General features: G+C 43.4%; 1 protein-coding gene across 5 annotated transcripts in view; it reads left to right on the forward strand.

Annotated features, from left to right (window-relative positions):
- The window catches only part of Wdfy4 (WDFY family member 4), a 228,178-nt gene that overhangs the window by 43,281 nt on the left and 164,448 nt on the right, over window positions 1–20,449 (forward strand). For all 5 annotated transcript variants that reach the window (XM_075988751.1, XM_075988750.1, XM_075988754.1 and 2 more), the window contains 4 exons: window positions 891–995; window positions 3,558–3,748; window positions 9,812–10,389; window positions 18,695–18,788. In XM_075988751.1, the coding sequence (XP_075844866.1) occupies window positions 891–995; window positions 3,558–3,748; window positions 9,812–10,389; window positions 18,695–18,788 (968 nt within the window). The remainder of the gene's footprint in view (window positions 1–890; window positions 996–3,557; window positions 3,749–9,811; window positions 10,390–18,694; window positions 18,789–20,449) is intronic.

Raw genomic sequence — 20,449 nt, forward strand, 5'->3', positions numbered from 1 at the left:
GGGAACTCCTGAAACTGACTGGGGGAGCTTGTAGTTCCTCCTTGTCTTTAATCGCCTCCTGCGTGAGGTTATCAGCTTCCTTGCTTTCCTTGGCATTCACAGGGCAGTTGGTACATAGTCTCCTTCAGTGCTCCTGTGGTACCCTGAACAGACAATGCCTTTCAACAAATCTGTTCTTCCATTTGACCTCAGAGTTACCAGCATTCACAGAGGGGTTTAGTTTCTTTCTGTGAGCTAATGTTTCCAGTCTTACTTTGTATTTTTAAATGTGACCTATTGATTCTCTCTAGTAAATAAATTTATTTAGTTATTTTTAATTTTCCAAATAGGAGGTAAACTTTCAATTTATGTTGGTAAGTCCCAGCCGTGGGAATCAGTGGTGGATGAAGAGACCCAGTTTGGGTCTCGAAGATCTAGTGGTTCATCTACCTGTTCCAGAGTCCCTCAAGTTGCTTCTTAGTTCAGTCAATAAACTGGCAGCCATCCCTCCGAGACACCAGTGGTAACCTGTAAGGGGAAGACCAAGAGAGCAGGGCTTGGCTTGTCATCAAGGGCAATGTTTCTCAGAGAGTGGTTGCTGCAGTAGGCCCATCGGCCTCTTCTGGGAATGTGTTAGAAACAAGAATTACCTGGTCTTATCCAAGATCTCCTAACCCAAGAAAGGGTTTCAGCATTGCCCTTAGTATTTTCAGGCTTCTGATGAGATCACCTTGGAGAGTCAATGTGGTTAGAGTTTTCATGGCTGCTTCTCAGGGTTGGGATGCATGCTCCCTTCTAATGGAGACATTGCACGAGCATCTCTTCAGGAAGGCAGGACACTCAAGGAGGAAGAGATTGTTGATTGTTCCATGCAGACTTAGTATATATTTATTTATTCTTAAATGTGGCAGGAAGCAAAGTGCCCAGTCCTGGTGTGCAAGATCCAGAGAGGGAACTCACCTGTGTGATGCTGAACACTGTGGTCGCACTTCTGCAAGGCTCTGTTCGCAATGCAGGTAATGATGGTACCAACCGTGCTGCATTAGTCTTCAACAAAACAAGAACTATGAATTACCTATGAGTGTTTAAAGGCAATACTCAAGGAACGGTCAGTGTGACCATGGTGGCTAATATCCATGTGCTCGCTGGTACTTGGTGATCATCTGTAAAATACACACTTCAGTTGATATTTCCTAATATTTTATAATAAAGTTGGTGGCAAAGAAATGCTGCTCAATATAGTATTTTCTAAATTAATGAGACCATTAAAATTCCTTTCACCTCTTTTTAAGTAAAATGTGTTGGTGCCCTGCTTCATTAAATAGAGACACCGTTTTATTATTTTTTTTAATAAACTACAGAGTAAAACACTGAACACATTAATCTTTTAAGAAATATAATTTGAACTAGGGGGGATGGCAGCACATGCCTTTAATTTCAACACTTGGAACTCAGAGGCAGGTGGATCTCTGTGAGTTCAAGGCCAGCCTGGTCTACAGAGTGAGTTCCAGAATAGCCAAGATGTAATCGATTTTTTTTGTTGGACCACCAGTTCCCCAGTAGCAACACAGAGACTTCTTATTAATTCTGAAAGCTTGGCCTTAGCTTAGATTTGCTCCCAAATAGCTCTTACAACTTTTACATTCTGCTATGTGGCTTTTTTTCTTTTTTTAACCTCTCTTCCATTCTGTATGTCTGACTTGTTCCCTGTTTTGCTGGTGTCTCTCCATGCCTAGATTCATCTCCTCTCCCACCCCCACCCCCCCCGGAAATCCCACCTATCGTCTCCCGCCTAGCTATTGGTCATTCAGCTCTTTATTAAACCAATCAGAAGATGCCTTAAGAAAGACACATCTTCACACTGTACAAAAAGATTATTCCACAATACCAAGGCTACACAGATAAACCCTGTCTCAAAAACCAACCAAACAACCAAACATATGTGTATGTATGTGTTATAAACATACATACGTACATACATTCCCCCAGTCAAGGATAAATTCAGCAATTATATTTATCTTTGTTTTGGTGGCTTTGCTTTAGTTTTCTAAGATCATGTGGCTTTCATGGTTTTCTTTTTAAAAAGGTTCCTCTTTGCATATCAGTATACGCCATGAAGCAGCAGCACAGATTCCTGTCATCCATAAGCTTGGTGATTTAGATCCCAGGGGCTTTGAGGCCCTTACAGAGTGTCTATGCTATTTCATTCCAACAGAGGAAAGCCTGCAAAATGTTCCCCACCAGTGCTGGTTAGAATTCACGTTTCTAAGGTGACTTTCAGACTCTGGGGTGGTAGCAGATGGAGGTCAGTATCAGGAATCTGCATTTAAATGGGCCTCCTAGCATGATTTCCATTTAGAGGGAATGTGGCCAGGATTTGAACATCCTGACTCAGGACTTTCAACTCTCAAATCCTCACTCATTAAGCTCTTGGGTTGGCAAGTCAATACGGAGTCTTTATTCCACGAGAATGAACCTGAATGCTAGTCCTGGGCAGGAAAATGCCAGTCCTGAGGTTGCCTCTAAACTAAAACAAACCAAAATTAGATTCCTTTAATTTCTCCCCAAGGAAAGACCTAGAATATTAAATATGTTCCTAACTTAAATTCTAGCTTGCATTGTATAGAAGACAAGATCCCAATGCCAGCCAAGAAGCTATTCTCAATTGATAGCTTCTGAGAAAGGAGAAAAAAATCAGTTTTATTTCCAATAGAGTGACAATGAGCATATTAAAACTCCCAGGGCAGGCCTCGTGCTCAGGAGCAGTTAGCCTATAACACTCAATACAAACCAGACTTCGTGTGTTTTTGTAAATTTTTTTAGACAAAATATATGACATCAGGAAAGTAGACAGGTGAGTTGGAGAAGGGAAATAATATGATCAAATATATTGTATGGAATTCCCAAAGAATAAGTCAACACACTGAAAAAAGAATCTTGGCAGCGAGGATGAAGAATTGGTGTAGGCCCTGGATTAGGGAATGAAGGTAGGCAGATGGAGAGTGGACTCTCAAGGGCTGGATTACTTAGATTTTGAAGTTTTTCAAAACCACAATTAATCATTATCTTGTACAGTAAATCTTTTGAATGTATCCCTCCTATCTTGAACTTTCTCCTATGGGAAGACGTTGGCCAAATAATTTCCCCCCCGAGTAGAATCCTCATTGGTGAAGAATATGTTTTTTTTAATTAATTTATTTTTTATAAATAATCTTTTCTCATTTTACATTCCAATCTCAGTCCTCTCTCCTTCCCCTCCTCCTGCTCCTCCCACCTTCCACCCACTCCACCCCTATCCACTCTTCAGAGAGAGTAAGGCTTTCCATGGGGAGTTAACAAAGTCTAGGCAGAGCAAGGTTTGAACTGGTTTTTCTTCTTAATTCTCACCACCAAAGTTGCTCTTTCCCATTAATCCATTATGGGTGCGGATTATAAAACATAAAACTATGTGTCCAGAGGGTCAAAGAGAGAATGCAGCATGATGAATTTGGGAAGCTGAAAGAAAAAAATAACTTCCTTATGATAGAACTGCAGTACCACGGTCCACCTTTCTCTAGTGCTATCTGTCTTCTTCCCAGTTGTCCTGAAAGATCATGGCATGGTGCCCTTCATCAAGATCTTCCTGGATGACGAGTCCTACCGGGGGGCCTCACTCAGCATCTTGGAGCAGCTCTCAGTCATCAATGCAGAGGAGTACATGAGCATCATTGTGGGTGCTTTGTGTTCCTCCACTCAGGGGGAGCTGCAGCTGAAGCTGGATCTCCTCAAGGTGAGGTCAAGCCCTCCCTTGTAATTGGATTTCTCGTGTGTATGCTCCGAGTGATCCTCCTTTGTTTGTGTATTGCTTCATTGTGGTGGGTAGGCGGATAGTTGGGCCAGGCAGTTTGAGCTGCCGTAATAAATAATTCCCATATACTTAGTTACCTGACACAAACATTTCTTGAGACAGGGTCTCATGTAGCTCTGGCTGGCATCAGATGCATTGTCTAGACAAGGATTACATTGAGATCCTGATTCTTTTGCCTCCACCTTCCAACTGCTGGGATTCCAGGTGTGCACCCCCCAAATCAGTGTGTGAATCAGTGGTGACCTGACAGGGGCTCTGCTGACTTCTATTTCTGAGCATCTACCAGTGACCAGGTCTGGTGAGAGTGCTTGGGACACACATCGAATGAGACATAACCCTTGCTATCTGGGAGCTTAGGGAGCAGTGCTCACAATACATGAGTGTTGGCCACATTAGGGAAGGTGGTGGGCACTCTGGGTAGATGCCCGGTGGGTACTGAGAGCTGTGGGAAGAGGGTGGTGACAGGCCAGACTCATCTGGGGACTCCCAGAGAATAGTGGGAGCTGGAAAGGAAGCTCACAAGAGTCAAAGCTGAAGGGGCAGGGACACAGATGGACATGTGAGTCTGGGTTAGCACATGCACAGAACAGAGAGGATTTGTTTTTGTAATATGATCAATAGTCATCACATTGTCTTAAAGGAGTCCAAGAAATGCATACTCTATTAATTTACCATCCATTTGTAATTTTTTTGTTATTTTTCCCCTTTATTCTTTTGTGACCTATGCCTTTTAAAAACTCTCTTTTGAGGTTGGTGTGGTAGTGCATTCCTTTAATCCCAACACTTGGGGCGGGTACAGAGGCAGACAAATTTCTGTGAGTTCAAGGCCAGTCTGATCTATTATAGAGAGGTCCAGATAAGCCAGAGCTATCACTATACTGTGACCCTGTGTTTTAAAAAAAAACTTTCTAATTTTTCAATATTATTTATTTAGGTTTTTTTTTTTCTGTTGGGAGCCTGAGCCTTTAATGGCTGAACTATCGGCTGGTAATTTTTTTTTAATTCTCTTTGTTTTATGGTGTTTGAATGAAGGGACATAAATGCAAACACTCCCCTGGCGATCTAAGCAGAGCTTATGTGTGACACAACACAAAAGACACACATTCTTTTTTCCCAAACTTGTTATATTTGGTTACTGAGGAACTTTAGGAAAAATACACAATTGCCCTGGCATTGAGCCACACTGCCTTAACTCTGGTTCTCTCTCCACTATCCCTTTTAATGTGAGGAGTGTGGTGTGTGAGTCTCTGCAGAGCACATGCCAGGCGCTGAAGAAGTCAATGTTGTCCTGACCTATCTGAAGTCCTAGGTACACAAGGCATCCCAAGAGGCTCAAAGGAGAATGGCACCGTGATCATAATTATGCATTTCATGGATGAAAAGAACTCAAGTAATTATATAATTACAGAGCAAGAAAATGAGTGAAAAATTACTAATAACGAAAAAAGAAAAATAAATGTCTTTTGAAAAACACATTAATGCAGTTGTAATTTGAACCGAAACAAAGATTAATGAGGGTTAAAGTGAGGCTCTGTGGTAGTGAGCTTGCCTAGCATGGGGGAGGCTCTAGGATCCAATAGCTAGCATCAGAAAAGGGCAAAAAGTTCATTGGAATTTAGCGCTGAGAAAGACCTGAGACTGATATGAGCTAGTTCTCTCCTGTTTGAAGCAGAAGCATCCAGAGGGCTTCCAAGACCACTGTCACTCAAGATAAGCCCAGCAGCTGAGAACGGGGCAGCCACTCCCTGTTGTCAAGCCTTTGCTGGCTGGATTTGTGTGTTCTGATAGGAACTGGGAAGGTAGGACCGCAGCCAGAACTTTGGTTTTCCATGGGGTGCAAAATTATTTCTGAAATGTTCGTAGTGAAATCCGAACAGACCCACAGAGAAGAAAGCCATGCTTTCTGTGCTGGGAAACTGAAAGGAGCTCATCCAAGGTGGAGGAGAGCATTCTGTCTTGTTCACAGCGAGTTCATCTCGTTTACTCGGCAGCCCAGAGGCATCTTATTGGAGTGCTAGCCCCTGGGTAATAGGACGGAACTTCTAGAATTAGCAATGCAAAGCCATTACAGTGTTTTACAGATTCAATATAATTTCAGAATCACAGCGTCAAGAGAGTTCATAAGGAATGAGCCCTCTGTGAGCTTATTTAACAAAGTCAGAGCCCACAGGCTCTCCTCCCGCTTTCTCCTCATTCCAGGGCTCTGCTTGGTAGTTAGGAGCCCTCAGGAGAGTAGGACCTGCTATACACTGCTGTGCAGTGGGTGGTAGAGAGGGCTGGGTCCCCAGAGCCTAGCCCAGGTTCTGAGTACACGAGTAGTCGCTAGTGAATGTTCCCTGGAAGCTGATGTGGGATCTCTGATTGGTTTAAAATCATCTGAGAACCCCTTGCAACTTCACAAACATCCGTGTGAAATGAGCTCTCTGGCTGGATTGCCTTTTCAGAAGCTGAAGGCTGGCTGTGCTCAGATGATAGGGTTTCCATAGAGGGTCAGATAGAGGATGTGGGGGACCCATCGTGGCGTGTTGGGACCCTAGGGAAGGAGGCAGATAGCGTTTTTCCAGTCTCTGGAGGGCAGTCACAGCACACACATGGAGAAGGAAGGCCACCTTAGGGGCAGATGCTTCCAGAATCCAATGGCACTTCCGTACCAACACCAGAGCTGTGTGACTACACCACCGATTCTGGCAAAGGATAACGGAGTTAAAGGATAATATAAGCAAATGAATTTCCTCCCTGTGGCCAGGGGGACTGTGATTGGGTTATGCACAAATTCAGATTGATTTGCTAATATACATTTAGCTGTTCAACTTGGAGCTTAATCACATTACCTCACCAGTCTTCCAGCATGACACATGGAAAATTATGAGGAATAACAAATAATAGGATGTGAAATAAATCCTGTTAGTCCTAACGCAGTTAGCGCCATGCCGCAGACATCCATTTTAGAGGTTCGGGCTAGAGGAATACTAACTCAGAGCCGATGACATGGTAAGTGAGTTAAGAACGAGAAAATGTGCTTAAAGGCTGACCTTTCTTGAAATGTGTCAACCCTACCCTGATTACTGTGACTTCTGTTGATTCAATTTATCCCTTTCTGCAGACTTGGAACCCTGTGTGATGCATTATCATGCAAAGTTGAATGACAGTAATGGAGACCCCTCCTCCTGGGCCCCCAGCTCCTGACAAATCATTTCCTGAAGTCCCGAAATATTTATTTTCCTTTATGATAGAAATGTTTCTCTTTAGTTGCTATGAAATTAAGCCTTTGTAATTGGATTTTGGACTCTTTACTTTATGACTCTGCAAATATGAAATTAACCCCATCCCAAGAAATAATAGAGCCGTCTACATTCTAATGAGATTACCCCCATTTTAGATAATGACCCGGAATTTAATAAATCGAACAAAGCAACAATTAAGGGCATCCGTTTCTCCTCCCCCTCCCAAACAGAGGAAAGAAAGTAGCCATCTAGGTGACACCCACTGAGAGACACAGATCATGGGTAAATATTATTGTTGGATTGATTCTCCTTTGAAATATATGTTCCCACCACTCTTGGAAGGATAGATGAAACCCTTCTTAGCCATGTCTGGCATACGGTTGGCTACTGGGATTTGTTTCCTAAGTAGATTAGGGTACAGTGCCCAGACAATTAGCTACAATCTATTAAGTCTTCAGTTTTAATCTTTCTCCCCCTTTGCATTTGCTTTGGCCTGTGTCACGTGACAAACAAAAGGGCTTTCTTCATTCCTTTTGCTTGAAACCAACCTCCTAGTGGTCATGAGCCACTAGAGGTTCTCATGGAGATGTAGACTGTTGGATGTGAGCCTTCATAAGGCTTTCTAACATCTTGGTGACTGATTCATGTTTTTATGGCACATATCACACGACCAGGCCCAAGGTCAGTCTCAGTTACAGGCCAATTTTCGTGTTCATACTGCGATGTGGATTATCATTTAGAAGGACAAGGCTTAAACTCTCACCTACTTTACAGAGTGAGTTCCCTGTTTAGTCGAAGAAATGCTTCTCAGTTGGGAATGAGTTGCTCATGCAGACCAGGGTTTCCAAAGCTGTGACCCTGTCTATACAGACAAGGGCCTTGCCCAGAGGTAATGGCAGGAAGCTGTGGCCATATCTCTACAGACATGGGCCTTGTCCATAGGTAACGGCAGGTAGCTGTGGCCCTGTCTATACAGACAAGGGCCTTGCCCATAGGTAACAGCAGGTAGCTGTGACCCTGTCTCTACAGACAAGGACCTTGCCCATAGGTAATGGCAGGTAGCTATGACCCTGTCTATAGAGACAAGGGCCTTGCCCGGGGTGTATCATGAGTTTTCATGTTTACCGAGCATTGTCCTTCTGGGAGAACCTTGTTCTGACCATATACATGCTTGTCTTGAAGGACTAGTCTGGGTCTTTTGTTCTGAGTACCCAGGTTTCCCTGTCTGTTGACTTCCACCTGTCCAGCTTTGGGTCATCATCTTAAGCAGCGTCATTAAGTCACAGCATTGGTTCTTAGCCCAGAGTATGAGTCTCTTTCAGTTTTGACCTTTGAATCATATCTCGAGCGTCCCAGAGTTGATCCTGAACTGAGCTCCTTTTCTTGATTCAGTTCAGTGTTGACTTTCTAAACAAAACAAAGTACCTCAAACCTCTCTCCATAGTCTACTACACAAAGACCATAAGCTGTCCAAAAACATGCCGGAGACGGCGTCAGGTCTCAGATGGGCTCCAGTGCTAGCTATCGTGGAGGTCAATGGCCATGGGGTTTAAATATGTCTATAAACTTGGCCATGCCTGCTTCATTTCTTCTTCCATGTCTTCCCTCTTCCCTCCCTCCCTCCCTCCCTCCCTCCCTCCCTCCCTCCCTCCCTCCCTCCCTCCCTCCTTCCCTCCCTCCCTCCTTCCCTTCACCTCTTTCTCATCCTTCTTGTCCACGTATGGACTATCTATCAAATACCATGTACTATGGACAGAGAATGCACTGTGTAGGTGCCCTGTAAAGGTTTGATTTTGTGAGAAACATGTTTTCCTGCAGAAGTCTCAGCCAACTGGAGGGTGGGAGATTCTGTGTACGCTCTCACCCCTTGAGCTCCGTTTTCCACAGAGGGCCTAGGTTGTCTGGTAGCCATGGAGCTTGTTCCATGGAAGGTTTGTCCTCCTTCTGGACTCATCTTTCCAGCCTGTGGCCGAGTAGACTGCCTCTGCTCTCTCCTCGTGTGACAGAGCCTCGCTGCTCACATGGAGAGGGAGATAGAGGATAGGAAGCTGAAGCTTTACATTGTCGCTTTGGGTCTTCTGCACATCGGAGGGATGTCGCATCCCTCACAGAGAGAATTAAATAGGACTGGATTCTCTTGGGGTGAGCAAGTCTGGTATGGTTCCTTAACAAATGAAGCCCCAGTTTGCTGGCAAGCTGAGACAACTTCCCAGCAGTTGTGTGTGTGTGTGTGTGTGTGTGTGTGTGTGTAAGAGTTTTGTTCTCAGGATGGGGTGAGGGCTGTGGGCCAGGGGTCAAAACTCATTCTAGACCAGTGGTTTTCAACTTCCTAATGTTGAGACCCTTTAATACAGTTCTCTGTGTTGTGGTGACCCCCCACCCCCAAATGATTTCATTGCTACTTTAGAACTGTGATTTTGCTACTGTGATGAATTGTGATGTAAATATCAGATACGTAACTCCCCAAGGGGTTGTGACCCACAGATTGAGAACTGCTGTTAGGGAAAAATATTTCCATAAAGATGCTAGCAGGTAGATAGACCTCCCTTTAAAGACCACCCTTTGAGGAAAGGTACATACAGACAACCTAAAATAACAGCTGAAATGAACAAGACTGCCATCACAATGCTTGAGGAATGCCCATCTTGCTTACCTAGTTTCTGGTGACCATGATTAACAGGGCTGAACCTGGGTGGATGTGCTTGTATGTGACCTTGATCCGCCTCTGGATTTCACTTACTTTATTTGCTTGCTCTTTCAGTCTCTGCTCCGGATCCTGGAGACCCCCAAGGGCCACGCTGCATTCCGAGTCTCCAGTGGGTTCAACGGACTGCTGTCCCTGCTTTCCGACCTGGAGGGGTCCCTCCAAGTGCCTGTAGTGCCAACATGGGGTTCTGTGTCCCTCAGCCAGACCCTGGAGCTGGTGTTGCATACTCTTTGTGTGGTGTCTGCTGCACTGCACTTGGACCCTGTCAACGGGCACTTCTTCAGGACCAATGGGCTCTTTGAGAAACTGGCCGAGGACCTCTGTCTGCTGGGCTGTTTTGGAGCTCCAGAGGAGGAGGGTGCCCAGCGGCTCTCTTCATCTGACATGAAGGCCAGACCCTTTGGGGACTTGCTAAGCTGTGCCTTTTCCTCCAGCTGTCCGTTCCCACCCAGGTTGCAGAGCTGCCTACAGATCCTGAGCTTCCTAGACAGCATGGCCAGTGGCACCCTCCACCTCCGCAGGGACCTGATGGAGCCAGCCAGGGCTGGGCAGGAGCCTTCTGTGGATGCTCAAAAGGGAGATGCCAGTGGCCGTCAAGGCAAACTCAAGCAGTGGCCAGACCTGGAGGAGAGGTTAGCACTGGGCTGGCTGCTTCTGCTGTGGGTCACCAGTGTGTCCGGGGCCTTTCTTATACAACTATCTCTGTGGGTATAACTGGGAAGACAGGCCAAGTTACAGACTGGGTGTGCTAGAGTTGCCAGAATTTAAGTCCCGGAGAGGACTCCAAGCCCCTCTATTCTGGGAACTCATAGCAAATTTGACTCAAGTCAGCATAAGGCTGGAGGAGTCTGTTGATCTATACAAGAGCTTGCAAGGCTTCTGGGTACCTTGAAGGCAAGAGCTGGCCTCCAGGAAGACAGACTTCCTCTTCTGGATCCTCTGTGCTCCTGGGCATTGTGGGTGCTTAGGTGGAGTATTCCTGAGTGTTCAGGTAACCTTGGCCTCTATGGCCTTGTCCCCAGAGTGCTGCCAAGGCTTGGGTGAGTTTTTTCAGTTTGTTAAGACTCAAATCACAGGGCTCTTTCTTGTCTTTTGGGTCACTTCTATTTTTCCTAGCAAAGACATCCTTCTTTCCAGAAGCATACCTCTCCATGACTCAGACTTCTGCAAAAACATGTAACTGTAGAACATAGTCCCACTAATGCAAGGAATGTGAGGACCCATCCCCACCCAGTTTAAATATTACTTTAAAACTTCTTTTGCAGTTTGTATAATAATCACAGTTTATTTATTTTTATTATCCAAAAATATTTTTAGTGATGTAAATTCTCTGCACACAAAATTAGGTTCTACACACTGGGTGGTGGTGGCGCATGCCTTTGATCCCAGCACTTGGGAAGCAGAGGCAGGTGGATCGCAGTAATTTGAGGCCAGCCTGGTCTACAATACTGAGTGAGTTTCCAAGACAGCCAGGGCTACACAGAGAAACCTGTCTTGAAAACCAAACAGACAAACAAAGAATTAGGTTATCCAGGAAGCATTTCTCTCAAATATTATACACTTTTTCCTTCATCCCAGGGTCCTTCAGCACTCTAAGTACGCTGTCTACTGTCCCCTTCTTTCCATTTTTCTTTATTCCTCCACTGTCCCTTCTGTATTTTACATGTCTTTAAAGAAACCTAGGACCCACAAATTAGAGAAAATGTTGTTTGTCTTTCTGTGTATGTTAAAATCATAGTATCAATAGCTGATATCCTTTTACAACACACAAGCAACAAAGACAGATGACATTAATACTATAGTGACATCTCCCAGGAGACTCTACAGTTTTCCAGAGAAAGTGATGCTGAGTTTTCCCCCATCTTATCCTGATCGTCCTGCATAGTGATTTCCTTGGCTCTTCCTCCCTCAGTATTTCGGTCAGAAGTTCATCTTTAATTTGCCATTTGAACAGCTTTTGGCATTTTCTGTTTCTCTTACCTGAGTATTCCAGTTTCTTTTGATTTGTCATCATTTTCTTCTTTGGGGCTCATTCTGGAATCTTTTCCTTGCCTCAGACCATTAGGAGATTAATCTCTGTCTTCTTTTAAACACATGCATTTCTCTGTAATCTTTGTGTTCCATGTTCAATACCGTTGATTTTACATCATTACACAGCTCTGTGTTTCCTGCTTTCCTTGTGATCTGTGCTGCTTGTCTTTGAGTCTGCAGTGTTGCAGACCAGCTCTGCTTATCCTTTCCTGTCCACTGCCACCTCCATGGCCATTATAGGTGGTGAATTTTCATAAATACTCCACATGGGTCTGGAAAAAATGCCCATCCTCTAACTGTCGGAACAATACTCAGTTTTTGGATCAAATTTGTAGTTGTTTCTCCAGACCATTAAATTGTTAAGTCAGCTTGGCATGATACTTGTCAAGACAAATACACTAAAAACCACTAAAATGGGAAATATGTATCTATTAATGTTTTAGTTTATTTTTAATTTGCATGGGAGGTAATATGTTTCCTTATGGCAATTTCTTATATAACTTACTTTTGACTGATTCTCCCCGCCCCCATCTCCCTGGCCCATCTCTCTATACTTTCCCATTCCCAACCTTCCCCTTCCACTTTTACATCTCATGTGCTCCCCAACTTTCCATACTTCCCTCCTTGAAATCCCCTGCCCATCTCAGAGTCTTCTAGTTTCCTTGTCTCTTCTCACATTCTTTAACACACACACCTCAGAAGCATTTGTCTTTTGAGCCTTGCTTACCTCACTTAGCAAAATATTTTCCAGCCATTAATTTTCCTGACATTTTCATTTTTCTTTATGACTGAATAAAATTTCATCATGTACATGAACCACATTGTCATTCTCCATTCATCTGGTGACAGAAATCTAGACTTATTTAATTTCCTTGCTATTATAAAAAACAGCAGTAAATGTGGATGTGACCGTACCTCTGTGGTAGGACAGGACCTTTGGGAATATGCAGAAGAATGTTATAGCTTGGTTTTAGGTTAGTTCTATTTGTTGTGTTTTGGGAAACCTCCGAATTGACTTCCACCATGGTTGTACAAGTTTACGTTCCCACAAGCAAGTAGTTGCCAGCATGTGTTATCAGTGTTTTTTTTTTTTTTTTGAGTTGGGGTGTGTGTGTGTTAGCTATTCTAAATGGGGTGAGATGGAATCCTATAAAAGCTTTAATTTGCATTTCTCTAAAAGTTAAGGATGTTGAACATTTTAAGAAGATACTTATTGGCACTTTGTGTTTCTGCTTTTGAGAACTGTATATTCGTTCGCTCATTTTATTGATTGGGAGTTTTGTTTCTTTATTTAATTTTTGTAGTTCTCCATGTATTGCTGTTACAGCCTCTGAAAGACACTTGGTAAAGACTTTTTGCCTCTTCTGGAGGCTGTCATCATTTTACTTGGACGACAGTGTCCTTTGCCACAGAGAAATTCTCTAATCCTGTACCATCTCACTTGCCAGTTCTTGCAACTACTTCCTGTGCTACTACTAGGCTTCTGCTCGGAAAGTCTCGCCGGGACCTGTAGTGTGCTTCCCTTTGGCAGTTTCATGTTGTAGATGAAGACATTTAATTTTGAATTGATTAGCAGGGTGAGTGCTGTGGATCTAATTTCATTCTTCTGTAGGTGTATATCCAGTATAAAATGACGAAGTGAAAACTTGATATTTTCTTATTTTATATTTGACTTATTTTTCTTTGTATCCAAATAGCTAGATTTTTAATTTAATGTTTTCCATCGATTAGTATTCAGTGTATATCCTCTATGCTTAGTATTTTAGTGGTTGCCCAAAGTAATTTGATAGGCCTTCTTAAAAATGTTTAAAGTTAAATCTTTTCTTCTTTTTTATTATACAAAAAGAACCCAAAGATCTTAGCACTACTATGCAGACTTGTATGCTAGTGTTGATTTGTCGTTTAGTTCCACTTTTGTTCAGTTAACCTCACAAATCTGTTATCTATTGTTTTATTCAAAATTTATTTAGACTTTCATATATTATTTAGACTATATAATTTAAACTCCATATCTATACTATATATGTCCCATATCCCATTCTTTCCTGCACCTTTATCTTTTAATGGGGCATTTTGTTTCCCTTTAGAACACCACTGGAATTTTTTTCTTTAGGTTTATTTGTGATAAACTCTCTTAAGTTTTATTGGTTTGAAAAAAATACATGAATTCTCTCTTTAATTGTTGGAAGATAGTTTTTCTTGGTTTACACTTTTGGACCAAGAGGTTTTTCCCCTCTTGGAGCATATAAAAAGTCCCCTTAGCTATTGATTTCAATTGTGGCTATTAACTAATTTTTTTTTCTTTGGAAAAATCTTGGCCAGCAAACAGAAATTATTTTTTCAACTTTCTTTGGGGTCTTTAAAGAACTGCATCATTTCTGCTTTGTGGTTTCACCTCATGGATCCTGGTGGGGAGTATTTTAGGACTTTATTATTCTGCTTGACATCCATCGAGCTTCCTCATCAATTCTCCATGTAACTTTATTACCCTTCTCTAACCTTTAAAAACATATACTACGATCTGCCTGGTGGTGGTAGTGCACACCTTTAATACTAGCATTCAGGAGGCAGAGGCAGGCGGACCTCTGAGTTTGAGTTTATGGCCAGCCTGGCCTACAAAACAAGTTCCAGGACAGTCAGGGATACACAGAGAAACTCTGTGTCTCAGAACATAAATTAATATATATTAGTGCACTTATAATAGATGTTAAGACAGATAACTATGTGCCTCACTATCTGCTCTTATCCTCTGCATCTCAGCCACTCTCTCTTTCCATCTCTTAATCTCTAGATAGTCTTTCTGGAGTTTATTTTGGTCTCTCTTCCAACTCACCACGTTTCCTATTAATTGTGTCTAATCTAATGTTCACCATTAGCTTTTTAGGTTTTGTTCCAAAATTTAAAGGCTGCAGTTCACACACACACGATTTGGTCTTTTACAAATCAACTTTATGGTCTTACGACCCTTTTCCTTGGCTCACATTTCTGTCTCTTTTATTTCATCAACCACATGAATCACAGTGATTTTGTCTTTTGTGTCTTTTGAGAATCTGATTCTATGTCTGTGGCTGTCATTGAAAGCTTCCTGTGTGGGTTGTGATTGTTAATGCCTTCTAAGGTCTCCATGAAAGCCATGTCTCCCTGGCTACCTTGACTTTCGGACGCTGTAGAGATGCCTGCTGGAGTTGGTGGCTTTCCCATATCAGCCAGGCCTTGACAGACACCATGCTCTGCTCTCTTGCCGTCTTTCTCTTGGGGAGCATTTGTTCTCAGAAGATCTAGATCTCTGCATTCCAGGGGAGTGCTCTGAGGGGACTCTGCTCAGGTGACCTGATGCCATGCAAGGTTAAGTTGTTATCTTGGTCAGGAAACTTGTTCAGTTTATTCTACCAGCTCTTGGTGGGCAAGGCATGTTTGTTAGCATCAGAAAATATGGAGCAAGTGAGAAGTTCACTGATGGCTGTCCCCAACACTGAGCTTCAGTGTTTATCTTTATTTAACTTCCTCCACAGGCTAGAAATTTATCAATGAGGAAGCCAAACCTGAGAATGAGGAACAGTCCAAGGCCACACGTGAGGGTCAGAGTGTGACCCAGTTGACTTCCAGAGTGTGTGTGGGTGTGTGTGTGTACATATGTGCAAGCATATGCATGCTTTGAGTATGTTTTCTTCCTGTCTTTTCCTGACGTTGCACAATAGAGGCAATGAACTCTCAGTGTGGCATAAAAAGCTGATGTTTAAAGTTCAGGCTCCATTCTACAGGGCACACAGCCCTGCTTCATTATAATGACACCGATGTCTGGTGTCATCCTGGTTTAGTGAGTAATTTTAAGATGTGTTAAGAGTTATGTTTTGGTGCTGGAGAGATGACTCGGAGATTAAGAGCACTGGCTGCTGTTCCAGAGATCCTGAGTTCAATTCCCAGTAACCACATGGTAGCTCATAGCCATTTATGGTGAGATCTGACGCCCTCTTCTGGAATGTAGGCATACACACAGGCAGAATGTTGTATACATAATAAATAAATAAATGAGTTACATTTTGAATAGAACATTTTCCTTTAGTTAGCTTTGACCTTTCTTGGTGTTTAAGAACAGGAAGTGAAACCCCAGAGATACAGTATATGGGTTAGAGGTATGAATGAAGGATAGAGTTTATGGGTTAGAGGTATGAATGAAAGATACAGTATATGGGTTAGAGGTATGAATAAAAGATACAGTATATGGGTTAGAGGTATGAATGAAAGATACAGTATATGGGTTAGAGGTATGAATAAAAGATACAGTATATGGGTTAGAGGTATGAATGAAGGATAGAGTTTATGGGTTAGAGGTATGAAGAATGACTAAAGAGGTCATGGCTGGGTAGATGCATGGAGGGGAAGACCAGTCTTAAAAGCCTATTATGAGATGTTCTAAGCTATCAGGGAACAAGTGAGTAAATGCATAGATAAGTGAATATAGAAAATAGAAATAAAAATTTATAAAAGGGAAGCATAATGAAATAGAAGGGGCTGCAGAGATGGCTCAGCAGTTAAGAGCATTGCCTGCTCTTCCAAAGGTCCTGAGTTCAATTCCCGGCAACCACATGGGGGCTCACAACCATCTGTAATGAGGTCTGGTGCCCTCTTCTGGCCTGCAGGCATACATGCAGAAAGAATATTGTATACATAATAAATAAATAAAAATAAATATTTTAAAAAAAAGAAATAGAAGCTATGATGACATCGGTTGCTATTTCCTCCTAGGCTGGTTAATGTGGCCGCTCACTCCCCCTCTCTGTGATCCTCTTTCGTGTCAATCTCTGCTGAGGAAAGAGGGGACTCCTGGACTCAGGTTCAGATAAGCCATGCGGGCTAACATTTGGCTGAGTCCTCGTCTATGATGCCTACCTTCAAGTAACAAATTTGGTTTCTGATATCTGGTATTTTAAGGTTTGCCTGCCCTCCCTCCTTATTTCCCTCCCTCCCTCCCTCCCTCCCTCCCTCCCTCCCTCCCTCCCTTCCTCCCTCCTTCCCTCCTTCCTCCCTCCTTCCTCCTTCTTTCCCCCCTTTCCCCCTTCCCTCCTTTCTTTTAATCCTTCTTCTTCTGTTATTCTCTTTTTTCACCTTTCTCTTCCCTTCCTAGCTTCCTCCCTTCCTATCTCCCTCCCTCCCTCCCTCCCTCCCTCCCTCCCTCCCTCCCTCCCTATTTCCTTTCCTCCCTTCCTTCCTTTTCTTTTTTCCCCTTTATTGGGACAGAGGCTCTGAGGACATCTGGAAAGCCTACCAGCTTGTATTCACCATTGTCTTTGGGAGGTGACTTCCTCACTGGCCAACCAATTTGGTCACAACATATGATCTTGATGCGCTCTTGAATTTGGTTTGCAAGTGCTCTTGGAAGCATTTTGGGCCTGTGTGCATCTGGGACATTGGTCTGTAGTTCTGTTGTTGGTGTTGTATGCGTACCCAGTTTTGATATCAGGGCGACACTGACTTCATAGAATGAGTCTGTCAGAGTCCCTCCCTCTGTTGTTCCCATGGGACAACTTGAGAAGTATTAGAGTCAGTTCTTTCATACAAGTTTGGCAGAATTAAACCACAAATATGTTAGTCTGAGTTTTTATCTATATTTGTTTATTTTAAAAGATTTAGAAAATTACATGTATTTCTCTGTTAATTAATTAACTTGTTTGGTGTGTGTCTGAGAGTGCATGTACAACCTGGAGACTGAAGGACAACTGTGGGAGTTGGCACTCCTTCTACCATGTAGGGATGACCCTCAGGGCTTCAGGCTTGGTGGCAGCAATTTCACCAACCAAACCACTTCACCAGTCCTGGGCTTTTCATGGTAGGGAGGCCTTTTGCTAACTTCTTCAATTTTATTGCTTATGGGTCTGTTTGAGTTGTTAGTACATTATCGATTTAATTCGATAGTTCCTGCGCATTTAGAAATTTGTCCATTTCTCCAATGTTTCCCGTTCTTGGGGATGGTTAGTTTTTCTGTTTTTTTAGGCGGTTTGGTTCCTTCTCATGGACTAGTAGCTGTGTTTGCTGGTTGACTGTGTTGAACATGACAAGTCCCTTCCTAGCTTGGCTGGCACATCTATTCATCTTGTGAAATACATTCTTTTCCTCTACTGCGTACGTTTTCAGTGGACTTGCTTCTTGTCATTCCTCTGGGGACACATTGGACCCCTAGGTAAATGCTGAGTGGAAAGCATGGTGAGCTTCCCAGGGGAAATGAAACTATACAAACTAGTGTTTGCCAAGTAGTAAGACTGAGCAGGACCTACTCAAGATGGCCACCCTCTAAGTGGGTGTCAGAGAATGGGAAGATGTTGCTTGCTTCTAATCCTCCACCTCTGCTCTCTGGGTGATTTTTGTTATTTTTATTATTATATTTCCTCACTTGCTTTGAGTTACATTTTTCTTTTTAAATATAGTATCTGAAAGTAGACACTTAGACTGTTTGACCGAAGACCTTGTTTCTTGTGTAATGTAAACATTTCATCCCACGAACCTTCTCAAGGCAATGCTTTGACAGTGTCCCACACGTGTTTCCATGAATGCCCTTTCCGTTTCTGTTTGAAATACTTATATTTTTTTCCTTGAGGAGCTGGGGAAACTGCTCAGTTGTTAAAGCTTTGAGAAGCCTTGCAAGCTTGAGAAGAAAAGTTGAGCTAGCGCTGTGACACATGCTTGTAACCAAGGCATTGAGGCAGATTTGTGTCTCTGTCCCTAGAAGGAAATGTGATACCGCTAACTCCATTCTACAGCTTGGCTGCGTTAGGCTCACATGCATCGGTTCAAGGTCCTTCAACCATTGGGTGGTGCACTGAGAATGTGGGTGGTGGTCTGTTTTAGGGGAAAAACTGTACAAAAAGACACCAAAAGAAGTCACATGTCCTGTTTTTTTTCTCGATGCAGGATGGACGAGGGTGACGTCACGATCATGCATCCTGGGATCATATGCATCATGGTGAGACTGCTGCCTCGCCTGTACCTTGACGACCACCCACAGGTATCTCTTGATGAACACATGGATTTTGTCTTTGCTGCCTGGCTTGTCTATAGTGTGCCATTTGGTGTGACACTTTCTTCATTTTATTGTACAGTGATTATCAGAGTCACCGCTAGGTAGAACCTCTTGAAGGGTGGCGTCAGTGTTTCTAGGACCCTGGGTAGATCTGTGACCAGCCTTCAAGGGGTAATCAAAGCAGTCACTCCTGGATTAGGTGGCCTTCTCAAAACAACAGGTGAAAGAACCTAGTTAAAGGTAATTGGGTCCGCCTTTCTTCATCTGCAGAGGGCATCCATTTTAGGAAGAAACAGCAGCCAATTGGTGTTCACGCCATCTGAATGTAACTGTGACATGGCACAAATTTTCAGGTCTTTGAAACTTGAGAAAAGTGAAGTGGAGCGGAAGACTCTTGCTGGTAGAGATGGGACTGGTCTTAACTCAGAAATGGTGGTGTCTGGCATAGGAGTGAAAATAGCCCTACTATGTTCTATGCTCATTTGTTCCCTGGTGACTTCGCTTCTCATTCTGCATGCTGTTCTCCTGAAGAGCAGCGACACAGTGAGCATAAAGCTGGGGAAGGGGGAGGTGCATTTAGCAACGTGGAATGGATTGGATACATGGGCTACGGGGTTAGGGATAACTATGCCCTCACAGTCCTGGGTCATGGGGTGATTCTCCACCAAGGTCAGACTCCTCCTGTGTTCATGTGATGAAGTGACCTGACACAGTGTTCCCCTGTTTTTAAGCAGCACATGACAGTATTTCTCATGACACTGTGTGTCAGCAGGGATGGGAACATACTCCCCATGGTACTGGCTCAGGTGGAACCCCACAAAAGGCTCCTTTATGAATGGACCCAACACTTGAGGGGGTCAGCACCTGTGACCAGGAGCCACTGAAGAGCCAGATCAGCTTGGTCATCTATCTGTGCCCTTGTCTCAAGCTGTCAATTTGGTCCAGGTCTCCTCTACAGGGTCATCTGCATCAGGCCTCTGCCGGTGTTTCTATGTGGATTTCCAGGAAGGTGCACAACAGCTTAGGGTCCCTAAAGGCACAGAAACAGAGGCTTCTAGGCTTTCTGGAAATTCAGGTCTGGGACAAGTCAACATTGTCTCCACAGTGTTTTGTCATTCCAAGTGAGAAAGTCACAGGCTCAGCTTAGCCTCAGCATATGGGGAACTAAACACCCCTTTATCAATGTGGGTGCTGTCAAGTGTGCACAGGAAAAGGGACTTTAAAGGGGACCAGATTTAAAGACCAACTTCCTGAGGCATTCTGCCCTTAAATCAAATGCCTTGTAGTCAATGAGTTACCTAAACTCTGAGAGCTTTCCTTCTTTACCTTAATGGCTCTATATGCCTGTCTTAAGCATACCGGAAACACATACATCAGACAGCCCCTCTCTGCCAAGAGTGCAATGTCAGCCATATTCTCCAGCAGTTCTTAAAAGCCCATAAGCAGCCCTTCCCTGCCCCGTTGTGCAAGTGCTTGAGGTTCAGGAGAGTTACGTGACTTTCTAAGATCTTATAGTTGGTGAGGAGAAGATCTGCAAGACTTGGCCCCAGGGCAGGCTCAGTGAGTAGGTCTCTGATCTTTGCAGCTCCTGTGGAGTGCAGGGATATGCGTTGGCATGGTGCATCTTTCCTGGGCATTCACCTCCC

This window comes from Microtus pennsylvanicus, chromosome 10, assembly GCF_037038515.1.
Source record: "Microtus pennsylvanicus isolate mMicPen1 chromosome 10, mMicPen1.hap1, whole genome shotgun sequence".
Classification (NCBI taxonomy): domain Eukaryota; kingdom Metazoa; phylum Chordata; class Mammalia; order Rodentia; family Cricetidae; genus Microtus; species Microtus pennsylvanicus.